This window comes from Bactrocera dorsalis, chromosome 2, assembly GCF_023373825.1.
Source record: "Bactrocera dorsalis isolate Fly_Bdor chromosome 2, ASM2337382v1, whole genome shotgun sequence".
In the NCBI taxonomy this organism is placed as follows: domain Eukaryota; kingdom Metazoa; phylum Arthropoda; class Insecta; order Diptera; family Tephritidae; genus Bactrocera; species Bactrocera dorsalis.
The window spans coordinates 98,393,589-98,416,723 of record NC_064304.1 but is presented as its reverse complement, the minus strand read 5'-3'; the positions used below and the strand labels follow the sequence as shown (position 1 = coordinate 98,416,723).

The following is a 23,135-nucleotide window of genomic DNA, read 5'->3' as shown; positions in this document are numbered from 1 at the left end:
CGCTTATCAAAAATATAAATTACGCATATAAATTCGTAAAATGGAAACCAACCTAACCACACTTTTTTCGCACAACGCAAGTAAAGAGCTTAAAGCTAAATCTAACAAAATAAAAAGATCTGTGAACAAACTTAAGGGTGTGTAGGTATATATTTACATATGTGCTTGGAGATATGTACATATGTAGAAATAACAACTATGTACGTACATACGTAGGTGTGCTGCATATACAAACGTCTGTGTTTAGAGATTGGCTGACGCAATTCTAATACAATACGAAACTTGAATACGCTTTTTTTAAACTTTTGTATTTTTTAGATTTTATGCTTTGACTGTGAATGTGTATGCTTAAGTAGTGCACGCGAATATATATATGCTATAATGAAATAAATATAAACAAAGACAATGAAAACGAAATTTCTATACAACATTAAAAAATTACAGTTTATAGATGGGGTGCTATACATGATGAAATCAGTAACGGGTGGAAGCGGAAGGCAACCGAAACAGCTGGTAAGAAACTGTTTGAAAAGTAAATTAAACAAAGAAATACAGAGCGCGAACAAAATGATAAACGGACTGTACATATACTGTTGTTGGTGCGGAACATAATGAGATTAACAGCAGTTGCGCTTTGCACTGGTAGTAGTGCTTTTTCGTGAAACAAATGGAAGTGAAATTTGAAAAAGAATAAGCAAATTGTCATTATTTATTAACTTGCAAGAAATGTAAAAAAACGACTTACAAAAACTAATTTCTAACTTACGAAATTCTGACAATATTTTTGCTTTTGACGACAATTTAAAGTTATTCAACAAAATGGTACTGTTTCTACCTGCAAATTTGCAAAATTTTCGAAATATACGAAAGTCACCTTGAATAAAATTTGCTTGTGCAAAGTCAAAGCTTATAGATGTCAGTTCGAAATTCAGCAACTAATTATGTAAAAAAATTAAGAAAGCTTCTAGCAAAGTACAATTTTAGAAAACAAAAATTCAAAAATTTATCTACAGAGAACCAAAGTAAAGTGTAGCAAAGGCTGCGATATTTGTGGGCCATGGCAAAATAGGAATTATTTAACAAGAAACCAGGGCACAGATGTTTTGACTTGTAGAAAAATTGCAATCTTTTATAAGCTATGAAATTATTTCTACTTGCTGCCACTTAAACAAATACACATTTAACTGCTTTGCGTTTTATGTGTTGTGTTATTGAAGCTCAGCTGTGAACGCACTGGCAGCTGGAACAAATACAATACCAATGCATGAATACAACTACAGTGTCAGTGCGCGCGTCGCACCACCACCGCACCTCACCCACAAATACCAGCATACAAAACTGTATTCTGTGGAAACTTTTGCTGGAGCTTCTTCATTTTATATTTTATTTATTTAATTGATATTTTTTCTAAGATTTTTTATTAAGTCTGGAGTTAGTGATTTTTTTATAGCAAATTGAGACAAATTTCAGCAGAGCGAGTAAATTAGCTATGCATGTATAGGTGCAGAACACACAGATACACAAATAGATATGCCGTTCAAAGTTACAATTTGCTATGCAAATTTTTCAAAATGTAGAGAAGTTTCCTGAAAAAATTCGGCAAAAATACAGCTACAGAAATAAGTTTAGTGGATTTGGAGACAACAACATTTTTGAGCTTTGCACTTCTAACAAAATCGTATGTATGTTTATAGTAATATTAGTAAATAAAGTGTTGTACACTTAAGTATGCTTACATTTTGACAGCCATTTTGGTTTATGTTGCGCAGGAATGTTGTATCAGTTTAAGCTTTTATTTAAATGTGTAGAAAAAATTTCGCTATTGCACTAAAAAAAACTTGTTGGTACTTATTGTAACGTTGTTTGTGTTACTTAACATTTAATTTACGTTTGCTATTAGTCTAAGAGCTCTCTGTTTTTTTTTTGTTTTTTCTACCACTAATTTGTACTTTTACAAAGTTATCACAAAAATTTCAACTTTCGCAAAAAATACGAGTGACGAAATGCAATTGTTTTTTAAAAATATTTTCTTGGTGTTTTACGTTTGCGGAATTTAATTTTCCATCACCGTCCAGTTCTTTCAATATGGTTGGTGAAACAAAGAATTTTTGATTTTCTTGCTTCACGAAGACATTTTGGTTGTGTTTTTATTACTGTCGTCTTGCAACAACTTATTTTCTTACACAATAAAGTTTTTTTTGGAGTTATCGATTTTTCATCATAACTTGCTCATATTGCAAATGTATGTTCAAATTTACAATGCCATTTTCATTGTATACGAAGCGTTAACTAGTTTGTTGCTTAATACGTCTTTAAAACATTTTAATGTTTAAAATCATTATATTTTATTTTAGTTAGTTTATATTGTTAAATGCTTAGACACTTTGCTTCAGTTTGATTTCACGTTACACATATACATAAACTACATGCAGATTACAAAAAAATAAACTGTTGGTACTTTATTCAATTGTTGCCAAACATAAACTAAAACAGCTTGAGCCAGAGCCTACACTGACTCGAATAGCTGCAGCCAGTCACGAATTGATTTCGCACCGAACGAACCGAAAACGAAATCATCTGGCCATGGGCTGTACACAAACAAAGGCCATTCGGGTGCATTGAAACCAGTGCTCGTATTAATGCTGCCATTACGGGTGAAATAATGCACAAAGTCTAAATTATTTTATCACAAAAATATTTGGAAAACAATATAGTAGAAACCACTCATATTAAAACAAAATTTGAGTTTTGATTATAAAATGGTTATACTTGTAGATTGGGTATAGCTAACAGCGGATGGTGAAAATTTATCGTAGGCAATAAAAAAATTCAATTTCGATAAATTTTAATGATAAGTTAAAAGCTAGTGAAGCATGACCTAAAATACATATTAAAAAAATGAAAAAAAAAAAATACGTGAGGTAAAAGTTCAATTTTTTTGCAATTTTCAAAATAAAATTACAAAAATTACTTCCAACAAAAAGTGTAGAGGATAAAATTATCTTGAAGAAATGTATGAATACTTTTTTCCACAGAAGCCAACGTTTCCGAAAGATAGTAGTGTTTTGTGTCATGGGTGATCATTACATCTTACATAAAAACAACTAGCGGCTGATTGTAACCTTCAATGCTTATTTTGACAGGATTATTTCCCCAAAATCAACTGATTCCTTGCAATACTGCATTTATAAGCCCAGTCTGCTATTATAAATTATAGGAATCCAGTATTAAAAATGTGGCAACATCTATAGAAACTTTTTGGTATACTTTACCGAGGTTTCACGACGCAAAGTGAAATCCATTGTACAAACATATGAGCAAACAATACATGTACATTTATATGCATGTGTGCGTAAGACTACTGTGTACAGCTAAGCTACAAAAACAAAACTGTACATAGCCAGAATTGGCTGATGGTGGACAGACAGCGAAAATAACGCACACAACATCATTTCGAATTGGTTCAGCCAACCCCGTACTAACCAGCACCAATAAAAAATTGTATCGATGTGTATTTTAACTCAGTGTTTGTAGTCACCTACTCAGCGTATCTGCGCTGGTATTTGTCAAGGTGGAATGGTTGTGAAATGGAACGGAACGGTACGATCGAAATAAACATGGCTGCCCTTTTCTCTTTACTTGTTTATAATGCCAATGTTCAGGTTTCCCAAACAACGGTACGTTATGGCAACGGAACATACTAAACTCTTACTAAATTGATTGTTGATAAGCAAGTTGGACTCATTGTACTGCACATAAATTACATTTGTGTGTACATGCATATAGAAATACATACATATGTTGAAATATTTCTTTATATCGTGTAAATAAATAAAAATATATAATAATTAAATATTTGTATATGTACATACATACAGAAATATGTATATCAAATCACTCCTACTAGCTTTCCCTGCTGTCACTTTATATGACAACAAACAAGGGTAAATAATGCATTAAATTTCAAAAATTTATTTTTTATTTGTTATAAGATTTTTAATACCAAAATCGGAATTAAAAATTTTAAATTTTATTTTTACCACCAAAATCGGAATTGAAAATTAAAAATCTAATTTTTAATCCAAAAATTATTAACCATAAGTTGGATCGATAAGTTTTAGAATAATCCATACTTTTTTCAAACTGATAAATATTTATTGTTTATGAAAATTTTACTTTCTTATATTTTGTGCACATAGTAAGAAAATTTCGAAAATAAACAAATGCCTTTCCATAATATTTATGTATAAAAAAATCGACAGGAAATAGATATGTACATATGTATATAGAAAATATCCAACTTTGATAATTATACATTATACACTTAGAATACATTTTTGAAGTTTAAAAGATTCACTAACATGCTTAGGTTAAGTATAAAGAATATTTGAAATACAATAGCAAAAATAGCCCGAAAAACACTGCATATCAAAACAAAATCTGGTTTTAGTAAATTCTTAAACAATAGTGTAAATATTATTGAATTGAGCATAGAATGACAACATTCTGATATTTTTGCTTTGATAGTACTGCCTACAGATAGTACATACTAAAATTTTTTATTAAATCGGCAGTCATTATACTGAAGTGTAGCATAAATAGAATCTATTTATTTATATAAACACACATATATTTGCATATATTCTGTCGGAAACAATATGTGTGCATAACAAGCGATAATTGAAATGATAAAAATGCTTAAACCTTTAGAAAAAGGGAGCACAGGAAAAACAAAACCATTATAATCTCGGTTGGCATCAGACACCTATTTAAGCATTGTATTAATGTACATAGATTGATGTACACGGAAGTTTATCTATGTATGCACATACATATGTATATTTGTACTAATTCATTGGTTCATTGATTTACATTGTTTGATTGACAACCCGACAAATGCGTTTAGTTAAATTGATTAATGGTATCAGTCAGCCATTGTGTATTCAAAAGAAAAGAGATAAGAAGCGTTGCAATTGTATTAGATTTTAAGAGTGGTTAAATGAAATTTGAATACCGCAGGGTCTGTAATATACACACACACACTAGGTACATAGGCACATATGTATGTATGTACATACGTTGTCGAGTTATGATTATTATTATATTTATTATTTCTTTGATTTTATTTTTATTATTATAATTTTATTAAATGTATGTACCTCTCTTAACACATTTTAATTTAATATCGACGCCACACATTTTAAAAGTAACCAGCATTCATAGTTCTTACTTGCATACTTTCTGCGGCTAAAATGTAAACAAACACTAGTTGACACAGGGTGAACTTTGTAAAATAATATGTTCGCTTTGCATAACGGTAAGTATTTATGTGCATTACACCATGAACTCTACTGCCTAAACTACTAAATATTACAGTACTTTTTCATTCAAAAGTTTTATTAATAAAAAGAATATGCTTTTGTGTATTGTCACAATAAACGTTTTACGTATAAAGCACAGAATGATTTCACAAGTTAGTGAAATTAAAACAAGGAAACACTGCTATGGTTAGTTGTATTTTTAGTCATCGTTTAACACACAAAGCATAAAGTTTGGCGAAAGCCAAGCATTTCTCTCATCAAACATTTTCTTATTTTGGTGAATACCAGCTATATTATAGTATACATTAACAGGGCCCCTTAATAAAATTGTTCTGTAGTTAATTTTACATCATGAATAAGACATCAAAGAAAACTATAGCAATTGGGCCCTGTTGCTATGTGCTCGCCTCGCACTTCCGCACACATTCGCTGGGCTGTCACGATCAACCACTGCTTTATTCACGCACACTGCTACATAAAATACTGCGTAGATATAAAAAAAACTGCAAATGACGTATCATTTCAAATTGCTTTACAGTATTACAAAATATAAGGTAAATCGTATGGGAATTGTTAAATATCTAGTACAACACACTCATATCCTTGTCATTTCCCGTTTGTTGCATTCCTTTCTAATCTTATTAGATTACTATATAATTTTAGGGCACTATCTTATAAGAAATCATGGGCACCACGAGCATGTTAGAAACTCTCGCATATTTACGCCGTTTAATCCGTATAAACTACACCGATTATCAATTAAAATTATTAAGGATATGATTGGCATATTACTTACCCGGATGCTTCTGCAAGTTGAGTCAGTTTTTGCTCTTTTTTATTTGTCCCGGACAGAAGAAAAATATTTCAACACGAATCGAACAAGAATTGTGACATGGAAGAATTTCGATTTTTCTATCTTGACAATTGCCTCCATACCACCGGCGCCACAAAGTTGGCTGCTGTTCGAAATGTCAAATTCTGGTGGCATATTCGAGTTCGAAATTATGAAAGGTGCAGGTATTTACTAATTACCAGGGGGTCATCTTATTTACATTTTTAAATTATTTTTTATTAAGCAATTATGAAGGGAATTTTAATGTTCTATAATATTCCAAAAAAAAAATATAAAAACTAATATATTTAAATTTACGCATAAGACATATGTTGAAAACATATAACATTTTCTTTTCGTTTAAACCTTAGGAAAATTTCTCAGATAGGTGGCGCTAATATAAGGCCAGACGAAATCAAAACTTAAAAAAAAGAAAAAATATCAAATTAAAAATCATTTATTGAACAGAAAGGATTAAAAATACCACGTATTAATACTATCGATATAATAATACAAAACATGAATTTTTGATATGTCTTATATAAAAAAATCTTTAATTCCATCGCAGTAATAAAACCTTAACACTAAAGTTTTTTTTCCATATTAAATATGTTTACTTGAATATTTCTCTTTTGGGTTCAACAAAGTTAATATATAGTCCATTCACAGATCGATGCGTTATACATATTTATTAAATTAAATATAATTCTTTGATTTTTAACGCTGAGTAGTTCATGCATTTCCAATGGATTATTCCATTTTTTCGCAAACGATTGAAATTAAAAATAAAATAAAAATGTATTATAAAAATCTTACAGATCTTAATGTTATGAACGAGGTGTCTTGTTTTGTGTAGCATTTCCACTTAATGTATAAACATTATTATCCATGTACTGATACATTATTGTTAGCATTCATCTGTTTCTGTTGTGCTGCAGGTTGTTCTTTGTTTGTATTGTTTATGGCAACAGAATTGTTGGTGTTGATATTCGTCCCAGTTTCTGGAATATCAGTCCGTGGCCGTCGGAAGAGTATCACATGTGGTTCAGGCGCGTGAATCATGTAGTGCACCCAGCCTGGACTCTGCTGCACACCTAAATTTCGCCATTCAGTTTCACTCATTAAATGAGACTTTGGTACCAGCTTCGTTAAGTCCGGCGGAAGAATAACGTGCCTAAATTATTATTACATTTACTTCAATTCACTCAATTCTTGAAAGATGAAACTCCACAAAATAACCAGATCAAAGCAATTCAAACAAACCTGTATTCATAAATGGCATCGAAGTACTTTTCCGAATATTGTATTTGATCTGCAGGCATTTTAATTTATAAATATTATTCTGTAATTACTTTACACAAAAACAACTGAATTATACTGTAATTGCTTTACACAAAAATTGAAATATTTTCCAAATCGCAAATTGCGTCCTTTGTTTTCATCCAAAATGTTTAGAAATATCCACTTGTCAATGCTTCTTCTTATACGAGAAAAAGGCACGATGATACAAAACAGAGATGCTAAAACTCTATATACATTTGTATGTATAAATAAATATATATGTACCTTACTACACTTACATAAATATATACAGTAATTCATATAAGTAAAAAATTAAGCTTACTAAATGAACATTGCTTACTAGCATTAAATTCGGTATTCAATCTAATAGAATAATTAATTATTCTGAAAAAATATAAAATTGAAATCGTAACTTTACGCTTACACAAGTCTTAACTTCCACACCTTACAGATAAATAGACATTACAAAATAGTAATGGTTTTTGGAGAAGAATCGAATTACATTTGGACTTTTGAACGAATATACTGCGAACCATTAATGTGTTTTCAATTCCCCATCCTACTAATGATCAGCTCTGTGTCGCGGATAGTTGCTGTAAATTATAAGGGTTAGAAGGACTAAAAGTAAATACACAATATCTTTCAAACGCAAATTACGTTTATTTTGAACTTTCTGGGTATTTTTTAATCATATAACATTATAATTAAAATATTGGTTTGTTCCGTTTCTCTATTTTACTTCTCTGTCATCAGTGCTTCTGTATTCAATAAATGGAAATTGAGAAACGGAAACGGATTTCAAATTAATTTCCTTTTAAAAATATTTTTTTATCTTTAACTTTCTCTTGCATACTTACGGATGCCTGTTTTTAAAACAGCAATGTTTTCGATGTGATAATGGAATAAGCATCTTTGACTAATTATTGCAAATATTTTACTTTTTCTTACATTCTTATAATATGCATACATATGTATATTTTTTTGACTGCAACAGTTGGAATGTGTATTAAAAAATATTACTTAATAATTCTAGTTTATTATGTATGATATGATGATTGTGCGAATCTAGTTGACACGAGCCAAAAATACCGATGAAAAATACGAAATAAGCCTAAAACAAAACTATGATAAATCATCGGTAAGCATTAAACACCGAAAAGAAATTATAATGGACAAAATTCAAACAGCGAGAAACATCAGCATGGAATAATAACACAACCATCGTTTACAATGAGCTACCAACGATATACAATTGCACTTCCGACTACAACGAGTATTCGTTCTCGCCAGAATACGTAAGGAGTAAATAGTGAAAGCAAACAAGCGAGTTGTGGGTTGATGGTGAGAGTTGTCCAGGTAGAAACGATGATGGGACGGGAAATAAATGCACTTTCCGTTGTTTTTTGTTATAGGTCCCTCATACAACGACAAATATATTTTACATTTTCATTCAGTGCAAAGTATATCGCTTTTCTTAAACAAATATACTGTGTACATACCGATGTATTTTAAGGGTATACAATTATATGTATTTATATATATTTCATTATACTTACGAGTAGATATGTAGGTATGCCTTTGCATGGAAATATTGGTTTAAGTAAAAAGGCAGCAAGGCAGGCAGGCTGTCAAAGTAGAACATACACAGGCGAACGCGTACGAGGCACGGAAAAATAGTGTACGCGCAGCAGGAAAAATTAACACAAGCGAATGAAAATACAAATATTGTAATATAATCAAAGCAAAATTTTCGCAATTTTGCAATTAATATAAATAGAGAATTAGATATCTACTCTGCGAACCAAAGACAAATCAATGAGTTATTTGACAAACTTAATTTTTATGTATTCCATTTCAATGAAATTTGTAAAAAAGTGGAACAGTGTACAAAAATAGATAAAACTCGTGTTCATAATATTGAAAATTTAGTGAACTAGTAAGTGCAAATATGTGTGTCATAAAGACAAATGAGATAATATTTAAATCCGAAAAGTGAAATCCTAAATATAAGTGAGAACATTAACATTGATGTATGTATATGCATATAGTAATGTAGTATTATACATATGTATGTATATGCACATAGTCTATAGGGAATCATTAACTCAAGTTATGCAAAATTATAACATGTGAGCTTACCAATAATTACATACATATGTAACATAAGTAACTGCAAATTACAAAATGCATTCCTAAGTACCTGACAGTGCACAAATGAGCTAGTGTTAAGTTAATGGATAAAGTGACACAGATGAAAAAAAAGCTGAACGAAACAATCTTCTCTGGTGCTACATTTAATCATCTTCGCTGAGACCGAACTCGTTTTATAGTTTCCTTCTACTTAATTTTCATCGTCTGCGCTAGGAGCATATTCTTCTCTTCCTTGAATATTTTAGGTTGTTTCGTCTGTCATAATTTTCTTTTTTATGTGTTTTCATTTTGTTTTTCTTGCAGAATTTTTCTAATATAATGGCGAAAATAGGAAAGTAAAAAGCAACTAATATAATAAATCAAAACATTGTCTTAAAATTAGAATATAAATAAAAGCAAATTAGAAAGTTAAAATTTTCGTATGTATTTTAAAAGAATCAAGAAAGAAAATAGTTATAAAAAAATAAAAATGGCTATGCATTCAAACATATATGGTAGTTACTAGAAATTGAGGGCGTTGTATCTATAGTTAATAAAATCACTTGAAAAATAATATATGAAAATAACTTAAACACACGGCTGACTAAAAGTGATGAAAATGCAATAACGGCAGCACCAACATGGAAACAACAGTAACAAAATGAAAATTAAACATTGTCGTTTATTAAATGTGCATACACATACGACCGCCTTTTAATCTATTTCATACCATTTTACTATTTGTTTAAAATAAATTAAACGCACCGTTGTTTTCTACTAAGCTATAAAGCATTAAAAGTAACACAACGATTCTTGCTGACAGGTAGGCAGATACACTGATATATATTATCGCCAGCCAACAAAGTGCTCCAATACCAAAATGGCATAAGGTCGAGTTAAAGCTATTCCAAAGCAATTATTTGTATCACATTAACATCATAAATTCAGTCCGTGCTTATTAATCGTTCGAGTGAGTTTTAGATTTATAGGTCAACTAAAAATCGGTGATATTTGGGCTAAAATATGACTATAACGCATAGCAAAACAAAACAAAAGCAAAAATAATACACAAACTTTCGTATATCCTATATAACAATATAACAGTTTCTAGTTAACACAGGATTTTAATGTATTTATAACCTTAGGTAATGCACCACATAGTATGTTTCATCCATAAGACCTTGTTTAAAAACATAGCTACACTGTAAATTAGAAACAACATAAACTAACATAGCAGTTATAGTGAGTGAGAGTGAATGCTCAGAATGTATAGAGCTGAACAAGTAATTTACAAGCAACAGAGCCCAAACAACAAATGGTGCTACAATCAATAGCCGACAAATCGGTTCATATCTTACCAAAGCCAAAATACATCAACCATCATTAGCTGTCTCAGCAGCCAGCCGCCAACTAAGCCATCTACACCATTGCCGTCAGCCCGCCGCCAAAAAAGAAAATAATAATCACATAAATACACAACAACGGAGGTTAGAGAGGACACATTAACTAGTCAAGTTTGCAAAACGCTTTAGCCAATCAACCTTATCAGGCAAACAACTAACCCGCCCAGGAAACAACACAATTCGGCTCCAAACGCGGTGACGTACTCCTATTAAAATGAATGCCAGTCTCATTTACGAAATCCTCATGTATTTGAATTCGTTTTACTTTGGAATGTACGCCATATTTGAGATTGGTGTCGGTGTTCTGAAGGCAATCGGATTGAATTATACTACGCAAGAGTTGACGCGAGAAGGGTGCATATTACTCGCATTGTGCATTGTGGAAACAATACGAATTGTATTAGGTCGGAAGAGCAGTTTAAGCGATCGAGGTATGTACAAAAAATGTTTGCCACTTGTTTTTCATATCTATTAAATTTTCAGCACTTCGTGTACATGTGTATGTATAGTATGTATGTATGTATGTGTGTGATATGCATTGTTTATATGCCTACACTGTAAACAAAACTTAGCTCGAAACTTTGAACCCTGCAGGAAAATTTTAACTGACGTTTTAAGTTAATAGCATATACTATTTTTTAACAGTAATCGCTACAAGTTAAACAATATACCTTCAAGCGTGGTAGTGACATTCAAAAGTTTCTCGGCAGTAAACCTCAATTTATTGCCTTGATATTAACATTTTATAAGTTTGAGGAGTAGTATGACATGCATCTGTATATCTCTACTACAGCATCTATACTGTGCATAGAATGTAATTATCGTGAATTATCAACTCGTATATAGATATAGATGATAATTTTAAATCTAAGTGTTGTCGCCCAAAAAGTTTAATATATAAAATTTCCTATAGGACAAAAGGTTTATAAATATTCATGTATGTACATAAATATTGACAGTAATTTGCTTATGGGTTAGGAATTTCAATTATGACAGCACGCCATAAATTTTAATAGTTTTGTCTTTACTTTATATGCATACAATTATGTAATCAAAAGTTTTATTAAAAATATTTTTCACATAATTTTTTATGATATTAGCTCGTTATTAAGTATAACATGGGTTAAATGTAAAAGAAAAATTTCAGTTTAACTAGAACATGTTAACCATTTAGAAAACCTCGTCAAGGCATCACTGAATAGCAGTAAAAAGTTAAATAGTAGCAAGAATTGTACTTCTGTGCGGTAAGAACGCATTTTATACCGATTAGTCGAAAAAGTCTTTTCGTATTTTGTCATACCATATAGTGTTGGAAAGGTGGGATTTTAAGCTGCATTTAACCAAAAGAAATTAAATTCGGGGAAGTTGAAAAAAAGTTACAGCTGTTCAAAAATGAGTGAAAATAATGAAGAAATTCGCTGTATTTTGAAATTTTTGTATAAAAAAGGGAAGAAGGCCACGCAAGCCAACAATGAATTTTGTGAAGTTTACGGGGACCGCTGTATTAGTTCGCGTAGTACAACAATGGTTTGCTCGCTTCCGTTTTGGAAATTTCGAAATTTCGATTTACACTGATGAAAGCATTACACTGATGGAATAATGTCGCTAGCGGAAAAATGACAAAAAGTGTTGTGTAAATATAAAAGAATAAGTTGAAGTTTGATTAGAAATACGAAAAGACTTTTTCCACTACCCAATATATTAGGTAGTTAGGTTGAGAGTAGCACGAAAATTCTAAATCCTAAGTATCGAGTCGGTTATAATAAAACCGAAGTTGTATTTAAATAAAATTTTTTGATATACACATACATACATATATTCAAAATTCGATTGAAACGAAGTGACTGAAAACAATAGTAAATTCTAAGTGCTTATACGTACCACCCTAATGTGCATCGTTTATATAAATATATAATAATTTATATGTACATACATACATCTATACGAATGAATGTCGTTTATATAAATTTTTAATAAATTTATTTTTGATTTCTACTTGTAGGCTGGCAAGCAACAGCATCCGTAATATTAACACTGCCCAGTCTTGCTCTTGTTATCTATTTATGTCTTTTTCAAACCTATGTTCTCAAACTCGAATTGATTCTGAGTGCCTTAATGATAGCCCTCCAAGGTGCTGAACTAGTGTATGCCTGTGTCTTCATTTGCACCATGTTTGGCGATGTTTCGTATACCTAGCAGTCGATAAGAATTTACATTAAACTTGTAACGACGAACCTGGAACAATTTCATGTATGATGCATGAACAAGCAATGTTAATGATTCTATATAATGGTACTGATACAAGAGTAAGAACGAATACGTAAAAAATAGCTCGTTTTGTACTTCGAAATCGAAAACACATAAAGAACGAAAGTAAAAATACAGTCAAATTTTAGCGAAAAGCTCACAACGTTAATCTTCATGGTCAGAATTGCAAGAATAAGCAGAAGAAGTGATGTATTTCGCCAAACGAAAAAAATACACCATTTAAGCAGTGAAGCCAACTCAACAGCCAGACTGAAGTGCAGCTACGACAAACGCAATTCATACATATGTATGTATGTATGTATGCTCTTGAAACGTAGTTGATGCGTTTAATATATAAAAGAACTAAGCCTATGATATACATATGTACATATGTATATGTGAACCAATATTTTGAGACCAATTTGATAATTTTTAAGTCGAAACCACTTAGACTGTTTGGACAAGCGCTATATTATCTACTTTGTACTAGCAGGTAAGTCTTCACCGCATTTTAGCGCACTTCTGCAAATATAAATTTGGTTAAGTTTTGTAATTTAAGTTTTAGCACTAAATTTGCGTTTCAGCTTAAAGCACTTTTTTTGTATACGCAGACGAAATCGATGCGCCTGATTACCGAACGCGACATGTCACGAAACCCAAAACACACAAACTGAATTCTATGGATAGTATTCAATAGCTAGTTTGGCGCTAACTTGTGCAGATTTTAAGATTCTATATGCACTACTAAATTTGCCTCAGATATATTAAAAATAGCAATCACCGCCATAGCTAGCCGCAAGCGAAAAAAAAGCATACGAGAAAACCTCTACATTAAACAAAAGCAAAAGAACTGCCTCGTAGGAAGGTAATGAACGCATAAGTCTGTGAGTGTGAGGTGTAATAATTATCTTAATTAGGTGCATAAGCAACAGATGCGATCGGCTGCAGCTGTGCCTTTTAGTAGCGAGAAATTGCAATAAACTAAAGATTTTATGACTCCACGCACGCTTAGATATATAGGCATGCTTGTAAGCATTTAAATACGTACAGACTTTTATATATAGATGTACATATATAAATAATGATGTGTGTAATATTCCAGGGGCTTAATAAATCTATAAACGCAACAATCTAAATCAAAAATTAAAAATACGAGCTGAACCAACAAATCGATAAATTATGCATATCGCTTTTAAAGCACTTCCCGGAAATCAAATTTGCAACTTCTTTCATTAATTTGAAATTACAATTTCTTAAATATAGATTACACGAAGCCAGCACTTAGATGTTGCTAATAAAGCATTTGAACGTTTATTACTTAATTAAAATATTATTATTATTTATTAAATATAATTTCAAGCGCTACTTGAACAAACCAATTATACCGCACATTGCATTGCGAAAAGCTTGGATTCTAAGTTTGCTGCCACATTTGAAACGCCTATGACTTTCGGTAAATTGAAAAAGAAAATATCAGCTGTTGCTTTCTAATTCTTTCTCGGTTTCTCGGTTTCCATGCTCTGTCGAAATTACTCACTAGGAGAGTAGTTTTTAGCATTGAAATTCACGAGACCGTAGGGTAAATGAACGTCCTTGATGACGTTCCCTACGGAACGGTGCCAAAATCCCAAATGCAAGTACACTTACAACAATGCATGCCAACAAGCAATGTTAATAATCTAGTGCCTTTTGCATGTATGTAGATATGCATCTCGTACACATACTTATTGTGAATTGTTATAGAGCGACATTTTCATCGCCGGGCCGATACTGATACAATGCGCGAATATATAGCCAAAGGTACCATCAATTGCACCGCCAACAATCTGTGCAACGCAAACATACCGTGGTCAGTCTATAAATACGCGCCGAGACATATAGTACTATAACTACGCGGTACGGGCGTGAAGCTACTCTGAACACACATTTTGATTACCCAGAAGCAATAGTTTTACATTATTTGTCACAAACGCCAGCACACGTTGTATAGTTGCAGTACTATTTTTTGTAGTGAAATCTAAAATTAAGTTTGAATCCTTTAAGGTCGAATCATGGCGAAAATGAAAGCACGCTCAAATGCACAAACTATTAGTTCATAGTGTTTACGTATATAGAAACCAGCGTAGTTAAGAAGAACGATTGATGTAAAAGTGTAGCGAAATGCCACCGCCAAAGAAGCCACCGATTCATGTGCCAAAGAAAGCCAATCCTAGTCTTGGCTACGAAGTGCTAATCTATTTGAATTCCTTCTACTTTGGAATGTTCGCCTGCTGTGAACTGAGTATGGGTCTGCTGAAGGCCATCAATCTATCATATCCGAATAACGTTTTGGCACGAGATTCGGCTGTTGTGATTGGTTTCTGCATTTTAGAGACGATACGCATAATACTCGGACGCAAGGGCTCTTTAGCTGATAAAAGTATGGAAATTATTTTACAAACATATCAAAATTACTACTCATATATAAGCAACATACTATAAATATTATCTATGAAACCGTTTTTCTAAAATAATTAATTATTTTTCTTCGGCCTGAAGGTTTGAAGTCGGGATTGCATCAATTATATATTTAATACACTGCTTCAATTCAGTAATTTTTTTATACATCTCTTGCTTGCTATAACCTCATAAAAAAGTCAGGAAACCTTGGAAGCCAGCGGAAAGTGAAGTTTCTTGAAATTAATTTGTTTTCAAATTTCCGTTGGAGCTCCGCAATAACCGGTCTGACTATGTGTGCAGTTGCCTCATCTTGCTGTTACCAAACGCTATTGAAAGGTATACGTTTTCGGCGCAGTTCTGGGTAAAAAAAAACCTCATTCAACATCTTTTAATAACGGTGCCCATTAACAGTTACTGCTAAAGCGTTTTCTTCAAAGAAGTATGGCCCAACAATATACCTTGATGAAACTGTGCTCCACACAGTGACTGTTTCTGGTTAAAGTTCCATCTCGAGAATTATTTCTGGTTTTTAGGCACTACATATTTGGTAATTTTGCTTGTTCACAATTCCGTATAGATCAAAACAGGCTCCAAAAAACATTTTATCAAATTATAGTGTTCCTTGGCCCTTTCAATATTTTTTTTTGTCAAAACTCCATGCGAATGGGCGAACCTAGAGTGTTTAACGGGCTTGTTATATGAACTTTGTGCAGAAACAGATTTAAGTCGTCATGAATTATCCATTGTAATGATCGCCTGCTAACTCCAAGTTACGCCAATAATTGCGAATCGAAACTCTTGGGTTTGCCTGAATTAACGATACAACAGCCGTGATTGGTTATTGAACACGAACATACGGAACTCTATGGTACGGTCTCCCTGCGATACTTTCAGATTCGGCAAACATATTTACCAGCGCCATAATGGTATATCTCCTCAGGGGGGTGCCCCCAAAATCCGGTCTGAATTTCCTTTGCACGGAAAAGGCGGACGGCAGAGCAAAGTACCGCTGCACTGTCCAAACCCTCTTTTCGGAACCCAAGCATACATTTTTACAAAATTTAAATATTATCCTGCCAAATGAAAGAAAGATCGGCATGATCAGCGTGGCGAGCTAAGTAAGTTCAGTCATGTCTGTCTGTACATATACGCGAACTAGTCCCTCAGTTATGAGATATCGATATGAAATTTTGGGAATGGGTTATTATGGAAGGTAAAAGTGTATTCTCCGAAGAAATTGTTAAGATCCGAAGAAATTGTTAAAACAGCTGTCATACAAACTGAACGATCAAAATCAAGTTTTTGTATGAAAACTTTTAAAAGAAAAAAAGCTAAAAGTCATCTAGGCTGCTATGGCTTAGGTCGTATTAGCGTCAAATTCACAGATGTTAACGCGACGCGGTTTTTCGTAATAGTTTAGTGATTTTGAAACCAATCGTGTTTTCACTTTACTTAGGCCCAAATGATGTCTGATATGCTAACGATACCAGTAAGATCTCTGATTCAATTCCAATTTCTTTATTTTACTGACATGTTGATCATCAGTTGATCTTGATGACCGTCCTGGACGTGGTTTGTCGTCAACGCGTTCTAGACCCTCGTCGACCCTCGTTGAATTTGTAGCATTTGTACCAATCAACAACATTTGCTCGCGACAATCACTGAGGGTTTTTTCCAACGTTACGGCATCAGAAATTTGATTTCGTACACAAAATTTAATGGAACTTCTTTGTTGACAAGCGTATACTAAACGCTAATGAATATTCTAATGTGACATTTGGCACAGATGTCACTGACAGTCTTAAGAACACAGTTTTCCCGCGAAATTTAAATTAAAAAGTCTTTCTTTAAAATTTTTATGTTAATAATTTAAACTGATTAATTATTTTTGTCTTACAAATAAGATGGCGTATTTATTATGAAGTTAAGTTGTATATATGTACATATATTTAAAAGGCCGAAAAAAGCGAATTTTCCAGAATTTTTTCTGAGAAAGCTTGCAAATTTATGGATCCAAAAATTCGTACTATTATTATGGCACCTTTTACCTGTATTTTTAGACTTATTATTAGTAAAAGTATTTATTTGGAAAGGAACTACAGCTGATCTCCGTCAGCTCCACTCAAAAAAGACGTTTTGCGGTGACCACTTATCTCTGTACTGGATCCTCTGAAATTAAAAAGCCAAACAGATTTCATTAAAGTAATGTTAAATCTAATTATTAATCGAAGGAATAAGCAAAATAAAATTTTTTGACAAAATGGCGGTTTCTCAAAAACAAAATCGATTTTTCACCAAAATTGCGGTATTAAATTGTTTATAAAAAAAATATATTTATCTGTGAGAAAAAATTTTCATTTAATCACTAAAAAATCTATTTAAGAAACTCGTGTTAAAATTTGAGTCTAAACGCTTTAGCCGTTTTCGAGCAATATTGGTCACCGACTATGGAAACAACATTTTGAGAAAAGCGCATGTAAAGTTTGACCTTGTACTTCCAAGCGCTCTGAAACACATTTTCGAATTTGCGTGTAACTTCCAAAATATTCAACGGAACGACATGAAATTTTATGTGTGTATTCTTAAATATTAGTACATTAAAAAAATTAAATAAAAAAAATTGATTTTTTGAAAATTCTAACTGTATGTAACCACTTAATACTTCAATATGCATTAAAGATTTTGTTATTGTAATATGTTTATACATTTTCTTCTTTTTACAGGCTGGCCAGTTATTTTATCTGTTTTCCTAACAGTCCCATGCTTTTTCGGTGTCTCCTACATATTACTGCTACAAGAATACAAACTACGTCTGGAATACGTACTCTGTACTTTACAGATCGGATTATATCTGACAGAAGTTTGGTATGCAATACTTTCATTTTTTTCATTATGTCGTCCAGTAACTTTCGAATAAAATTAGCCAAAATCATAAATATGAAATTTTAAACTATTAATGTAACAAAAGCAGATAATTAAGAAAATAAAATGTGTAATTGTGAAGAATTTTCAGTGGTATTCAAGAATTTGTAACATTAAATTAATAAAACAAAAACAAAACAAAACACAAATCATAGCAATAAAATATTTGAGAAACAAATTTTGAATATACGATAAAAACACACAAAATGCAAAATTATGTATTATTAAAAATAAAGGAATATAAGAAATATGTATGTATGTATAAGTACAAACATATTAAGCGCGAAAAATATAATGGATATACATACGTTTATAAAAAAAAATCATTTTCAGACTTTTGAATACACCTTTTTATAATACATACATGCATACAAGTGTAAAAACACTGTTACGTTTGTAAGTGAACAACAACAAAATAGCGTAGTAGAAGTATTCTCATTTAGCGTTAGTATAAAATATGGCTAAAACTTTTTTTCTCGTGGAAATCATTGGTTAAAGGCTGGAGTTGGTTAAAACAGCAATAAATATGCATGAGAACCGTTAAAAATCGTTAACAAACTAACAAACTGTATGACAACAGAATCCAACAGCGCCAACAAACAAGCTGCGAAGTTTCAGCATAAATATTATAAACACTAAAAGAATTTCGAACTCATTCTAAAGCATTAATATTTATGCATACATATTTATTTGCTTGCAACCACAATGTATGTAACTGTATAAACATATAAAGCATGTTCTCATTAAATCTTTGTAAATGTCTTAAGGATAAGCGAAGATAAATAATCTAGCTTGTTAAGGACTAGGCAAATACTCAAAACTACACAGAGACGAAATTTCGAAATTTGTAAGTAGTTATATATATAACCAAATAAGTCTATATATAAATAAATACATATGTACATATAAACATACAAACATGTCTCGCACATACAGCAAATCTATATATACGTATGTACAAATGTATATTTATTTACATAAAATATTTAAAGCGCTAGTTTTAGGTCTCCAATCACACGCGCAAAATATTTCAGAATTAAAACTTTAGGTGTGCACTTTTCGATTGCGATGTGTAAGTACATGCATACAATTGTAACCAACTTCGAAAGTACGTAAAATAAGTCTTGAATCATTTTATAAATTAAAGGTATGTTAACTTTTACATTTTTTATTTAACTTTGTTATTGGAAAATAGCGTGCGAAAATACTGTTGAAGCTCCACACAAACCCGACCCATATATATGTATATATATATTTATATGTGTCTATATAAATGTGTACAACTTACATATATTTTCACTTCCAATATAAACATGTGCATTAATGGAATTTCTGAAAACTGAACTAAAAAAGCTTTACCTGCGGGCAGCGCATTTCGTAGCATCTACTGCAATAACGTCTGTCCACGCATGCATATGTACATATATTTTTACTTACATTTTTATACATATATTTATACACACAAAAGTCCCGAATTTCGAATTTCGAATTTTTATAAATCTCAATAGGTATAAACTAAACAAGTTAAATCAGAAACGTCAAATTTACATAAATAAGCAGGTGCGCGTATACGCCAACAAAATTTAATATGCATAATTTATAGTATATTGTATTTTCTAAAAACAAAAAAGAAAAAACAAAAATAAGTCTAAAACATCATTTCTATTATAAGTTCGAAGTCTTGTTCCCCCGTTAGAACGGTTCTTACGGTTGACAACTCTTGTGCCAATCTTGTTGATTTGAAGTGTTTTTTGACAGCGCTAGGAACTACCACACGTGACTTATTTAAAAATGGTTATATACAAATTTTTAAAACTAATAAATCAAGCAGTTAAGAAATGTGATTGAAAACATTGGTTACTATGTAAAGTGTTATTGATTTATAAAAACATTTCATGTTCACTAAAATTGTTTTTACGAAAATAAAAATGGCGCAACAAATATACAAAATAATCCACAACCAAAAAGTGTCTATAAAATATTGAAAAACATGAAAATGTTAAACAATTTTAGAATGCAAGCGTACTTTTTTAAATTGTAATATTTGTGTATGTACAAAACATTTATTTTACATTTATAAATTGGGCCAAACGAACATATGTATGTATGCACTTACACGTACTTTGTTGCTGTGCATGCGAATTTATTCTGAAAATAAAAAATATTTAATTTATTAAGGAAAACTAATAAACAAAAAATACTACTTTTATTAGCGTTAAGAGCCGTATTTACTTTAAGATGAAGGAAGTAAGCCACAAAACGGTAAACACAAATCTTAATGATAACTTATATTTAAGACCTAACTCAGCAGTGTAAATTTTAATGAAACTGACAAAGCTATAAACAATAAAAAAACTCCAAAATTCAATATGCATTGGCATACAATTTTTAGATAAAATTATTAATAAAAATTTAATGAAATTATATATGTATATGGTCAAACTAGTGAATTTTAATGATTTATATACCGATGTTTATATTTTTGTTATATTGTAATGAACCTCAATGTAATGTAAACATACATATTATACATACATACATACTAACATAAAATTGTACATTCTAATTGCTAATTCTTGCAAAGAAACCGAACAATTTGAAATTACAATAAGAAACATACACACACTCAGACTCACAGACGGAAAATACATACATACCTATATGAAACCGGAAAACCTAGTCTGTGCACAAGGTACTTAATTACATTATTTATGTATATACATACATATGTAGGCATAAACGAACAATGCATTACGTATGTATATAATGCACATACTCGTAAATACAGCCTATTTTTATTCAATTATACATATTTATGTATGAGTACATATATAACGGAGTGGTGAGTTGAAATAAAATTAAGAACTGGGAACTCCCTTTACAAATTCAAATGGCAACTGCAGCATTTTTATTTTAATTATTGGCTTGGTTTTAGTTATAACTAAATGCATAAGTAAGTATTTATTTTTATTTTTTTGTATCACAATCTCGCTAGACGCTTGAAAATTAAAACTTTTAAGATTTTAAAGCTCACGGTAACTTCAATAACAATTTTATGGAAAATAATATTTTGAACAACTAATATTTGAAGCTACTATCAATTTGTTGTTATTTTTTTAACAATGTATTGGAATTGTTTTCAAATACTCCACAATTTCCGCATTTCACTTCACTTTTTATTTAAACTTCAGCAAATCTAAATTATGAACAGTCAGTATTTTTGTTAATATTTTCCAAATTCAAAAAAAAAAAAACAACAAAAATTTAATTCAGCTTACTTAAAAAATCGCACATCATGTACTCAAAAACTAGTGAGACCAATGGTAACAATCTTACATATTTATGCAAAAACATTTATAAAACACAGCTGTTTTACTTTTTAGAGGAAGAAAAGAGTGATAGCAGTCATGCTTCTCATTTGAAAAACAAATCGAATTCGTCTAATAGCGCACAGAAGCCAAACTGGTTACCTTCAACGGAAAAAGAAACTTACCGCACAGTTTTGGTAAACTATCGATATGCCAAAATGGATAAGAACTATCCGCGTAACACCGGCGCAATATCAAAGAAAAAACATTGGAATCGTATGATTGCCGCTTTGGCCACCAAAGCGAATAGCGATGATGAGGAAGCAGAGGATGATGATGTACCCAATTTGCGCAAACTTTATGATTGCTCGAAAGAAGAATTAAGTACATGCCATAACGTGGATACACCAAAACCTTCATGCGAGAACTTATCTAAGCTATTCCACGAGTCACCGAAGGAAGCCATCAAGTTGGAAGTATATTGCTTGCCAGTAGAACAGGAAGCAGTAGTGGAGGAACCGCAAGTAAATACAATTGAGGAAAATGAAATCGAATCAGAAACTATAAAAGAAGGTACTTACAATTACAATGAAACAAAATCGCAGGAGAACTCAGATGAATGTGTCGAGGAAGGCACCGATAACTCTTTTGAAACAACACAAATGGCAAGAAATTATCCGTCGTTTTCAGATTTTGTATTTTTGGCTGATCATGAAATTGGCGAAACACCAGACTTCGATGCGGATTATTGTTGTGCCATGACTAAGGATAAAATAGATGGCACACAGCAGACTTGCATCATCAAAAACACGACAAAAGCAACACAGAAACCAGAACGAAATAGCGAACAACTGCAAACGATTAAGAAGTCTTTTAGGCGTTCAAGTACGCTCAGTGCACAAAACTGCGAAAATTGTTTAGAGCTTGCGGTAACAGAAATACCAAAAGAAACTGGCAAGCCAAAGTCTACACAAAATCAAGGTGGCTTCCGTCAGCGTCAACAGGAACTACACCGATATCGCATTGCGGTAGAGCAAAAACGGTTAGAATTACTAGAAGTAAAATTACAACGGGAACGTGATGAGATGTTGCGTGAGCAAATACTCTTTGAAAAGGAGATCGAATTCAAAACGACACAAATAAGACAGTTTAACGATGATAAAATCGTTGACATATTGTAAGGTTAGGTGCAATGCAGCACTACAAACCGGAAAAGTGCGACCAGAACGAC

At 31.7% G+C, this 23,135-nt stretch overlaps 5 protein-coding genes across 13 annotated transcripts in view; 3 read left to right on the top strand and 2 right to left on the bottom strand.

The window, feature by feature from the left end:
* LOC105231597 (cyclin G) overlaps positions 1-6,274 on the bottom strand; it is a 28,784-nt gene extending 22,510 nt beyond the window's left edge. Inside the window, exon 1 of one of the 3 annotated variants that reach the window (XM_049446949.1) lies at positions 6,118-6,274. The gene's annotated coding sequence lies outside the window, so the exon portion shown is untranslated. Of the gene's footprint in view, positions 1-1,736; positions 2,719-6,117 lie in introns of those variants that run through there. The other 2 variants (XM_011212987.4, XM_049446950.1) reach the window with 2 other exon arrangements.
* Positions 6,275-6,697: 423 nt separating this feature from the next.
* LOC105231598 (cyclin-dependent kinases regulatory subunit) lies at positions 6,698-7,641 on the bottom strand. The gene is made up of 2 exons (XM_011212988.4): positions 7,417-7,641; positions 6,698-7,327 (listed from the first exon to the last, which is right to left on the bottom strand). The coding sequence occupies exons 1-2, from the start codon at positions 7,473-7,475 to the stop codon at positions 7,036-7,038; spliced, it is 351 nt and encodes a 116-aa protein (XP_011211290.1). The 5' UTR covers positions 7,476-7,641; the 3' UTR covers positions 6,698-7,035.
* A 1,148-nt stretch (positions 7,642-8,789) lies between these two features.
* On the top strand, positions 8,790-18,536 carry LOC105231599 (uncharacterized). Of its 7 annotated transcripts, none has more exons than XM_049446959.1 (5): positions 9,128-9,391; positions 9,910-10,025; positions 10,731-11,419; positions 12,991-13,728; positions 18,398-18,536. In XM_049446959.1, exons 3-4 carry the CDS (start codon positions 11,203-11,205, stop codon positions 13,182-13,184), a joined length of 411 nt encoding a protein of 136 aa, XP_049302916.1. In that variant the 5' UTR covers positions 9,128-9,391; positions 9,910-10,025; positions 10,731-11,202; the 3' UTR covers positions 13,185-13,728; positions 18,398-18,536. The 7 variants fall into 7 exon arrangements, with proteins under 7 accessions (XP_049302921.1, XP_049302919.1, XP_049302917.1 ...); XM_049446963.1 differs by lacking the exon at positions 9,128-9,391 and adding an exon at positions 9,661-9,851; XM_049446964.1 differs by lacking the exons at positions 9,128-9,391; positions 9,910-10,025 and adding an exon at positions 8,790-8,811.
* On the top strand, positions 14,995-21,493 carry LOC125776090 (transmembrane protein 216). The gene is made up of 2 exons (XM_049446956.1): positions 14,995-15,654; positions 18,398-21,493. The coding sequence occupies exons 1-2, from the start codon at positions 15,396-15,398 to the stop codon at positions 18,589-18,591; spliced, it is 453 nt and encodes a 150-aa protein (XP_049302913.1). The 5' UTR covers positions 14,995-15,395; the 3' UTR covers positions 18,592-21,493.
* A 220-nt stretch (positions 21,494-21,713) lies between these two features.
* Positions 21,714-23,131, top strand: LOC105231602 (uncharacterized). The gene is made up of 2 exons (XM_011212997.4): positions 21,714-21,919; positions 21,980-23,131. The coding sequence occupies exons 1-2, from the start codon at positions 21,892-21,894 to the stop codon at positions 23,083-23,085; spliced, it is 1,134 nt and encodes a 377-aa protein (XP_011211299.1). The 5' UTR covers positions 21,714-21,891; the 3' UTR covers positions 23,086-23,131.
* Positions 23,132-23,135: the final 4 nt, after the last annotated feature.

Bases quoted from the DNA above. Each gene is read 5' to 3' on its own strand.
- LOC105231598 (XM_011212988.4), bottom strand. From the start codon at position 7,475: ATGCCTGCAGATCAAATACAATATTCGGAAAAGTACTTCGATGCCATT. The intron at 7,328-7,416 runs GTTTGTTTGAAT...ATAATAATTTAG, and splicing joins GATGCCATTTATGAATACAG to GCACGTTATTCTTCCGCCGG.
- LOC105231599 (XM_049446964.1), top strand. From the start codon at position 11,203: ATGAATGCCAGTCTCATTTACGAAATCCTCATGTATTTGAATTCGTTT. The intron at 11,420-12,990 runs GTATGTACAAAA...TTCTACTTGTAG, and splicing joins GAGCAGTTTAAGCGATCGAG to GCTGGCAAGCAACAGCATCC.
- LOC125776090 (XM_049446956.1), top strand. From the start codon at position 15,396: ATGCCACCGCCAAAGAAGCCACCGATTCATGTGCCAAAGAAAGCCAAT. The intron at 15,655-18,397 runs GTATGGAAATTA...TTCTTTTTACAG, and splicing joins GGGCTCTTTAGCTGATAAAA to GCTGGCCAGTTATTTTATCT.
- LOC105231602 (XM_011212997.4), top strand. From the start codon at position 21,892: ATGTACTCAAAAACTAGTGAGACCAATG. The intron at 21,920-21,979 runs GTAACAATCTTA...TTTACTTTTTAG, and splicing joins AAAAACTAGTGAGACCAATG to AGGAAGAAAAGAGTGATAGC.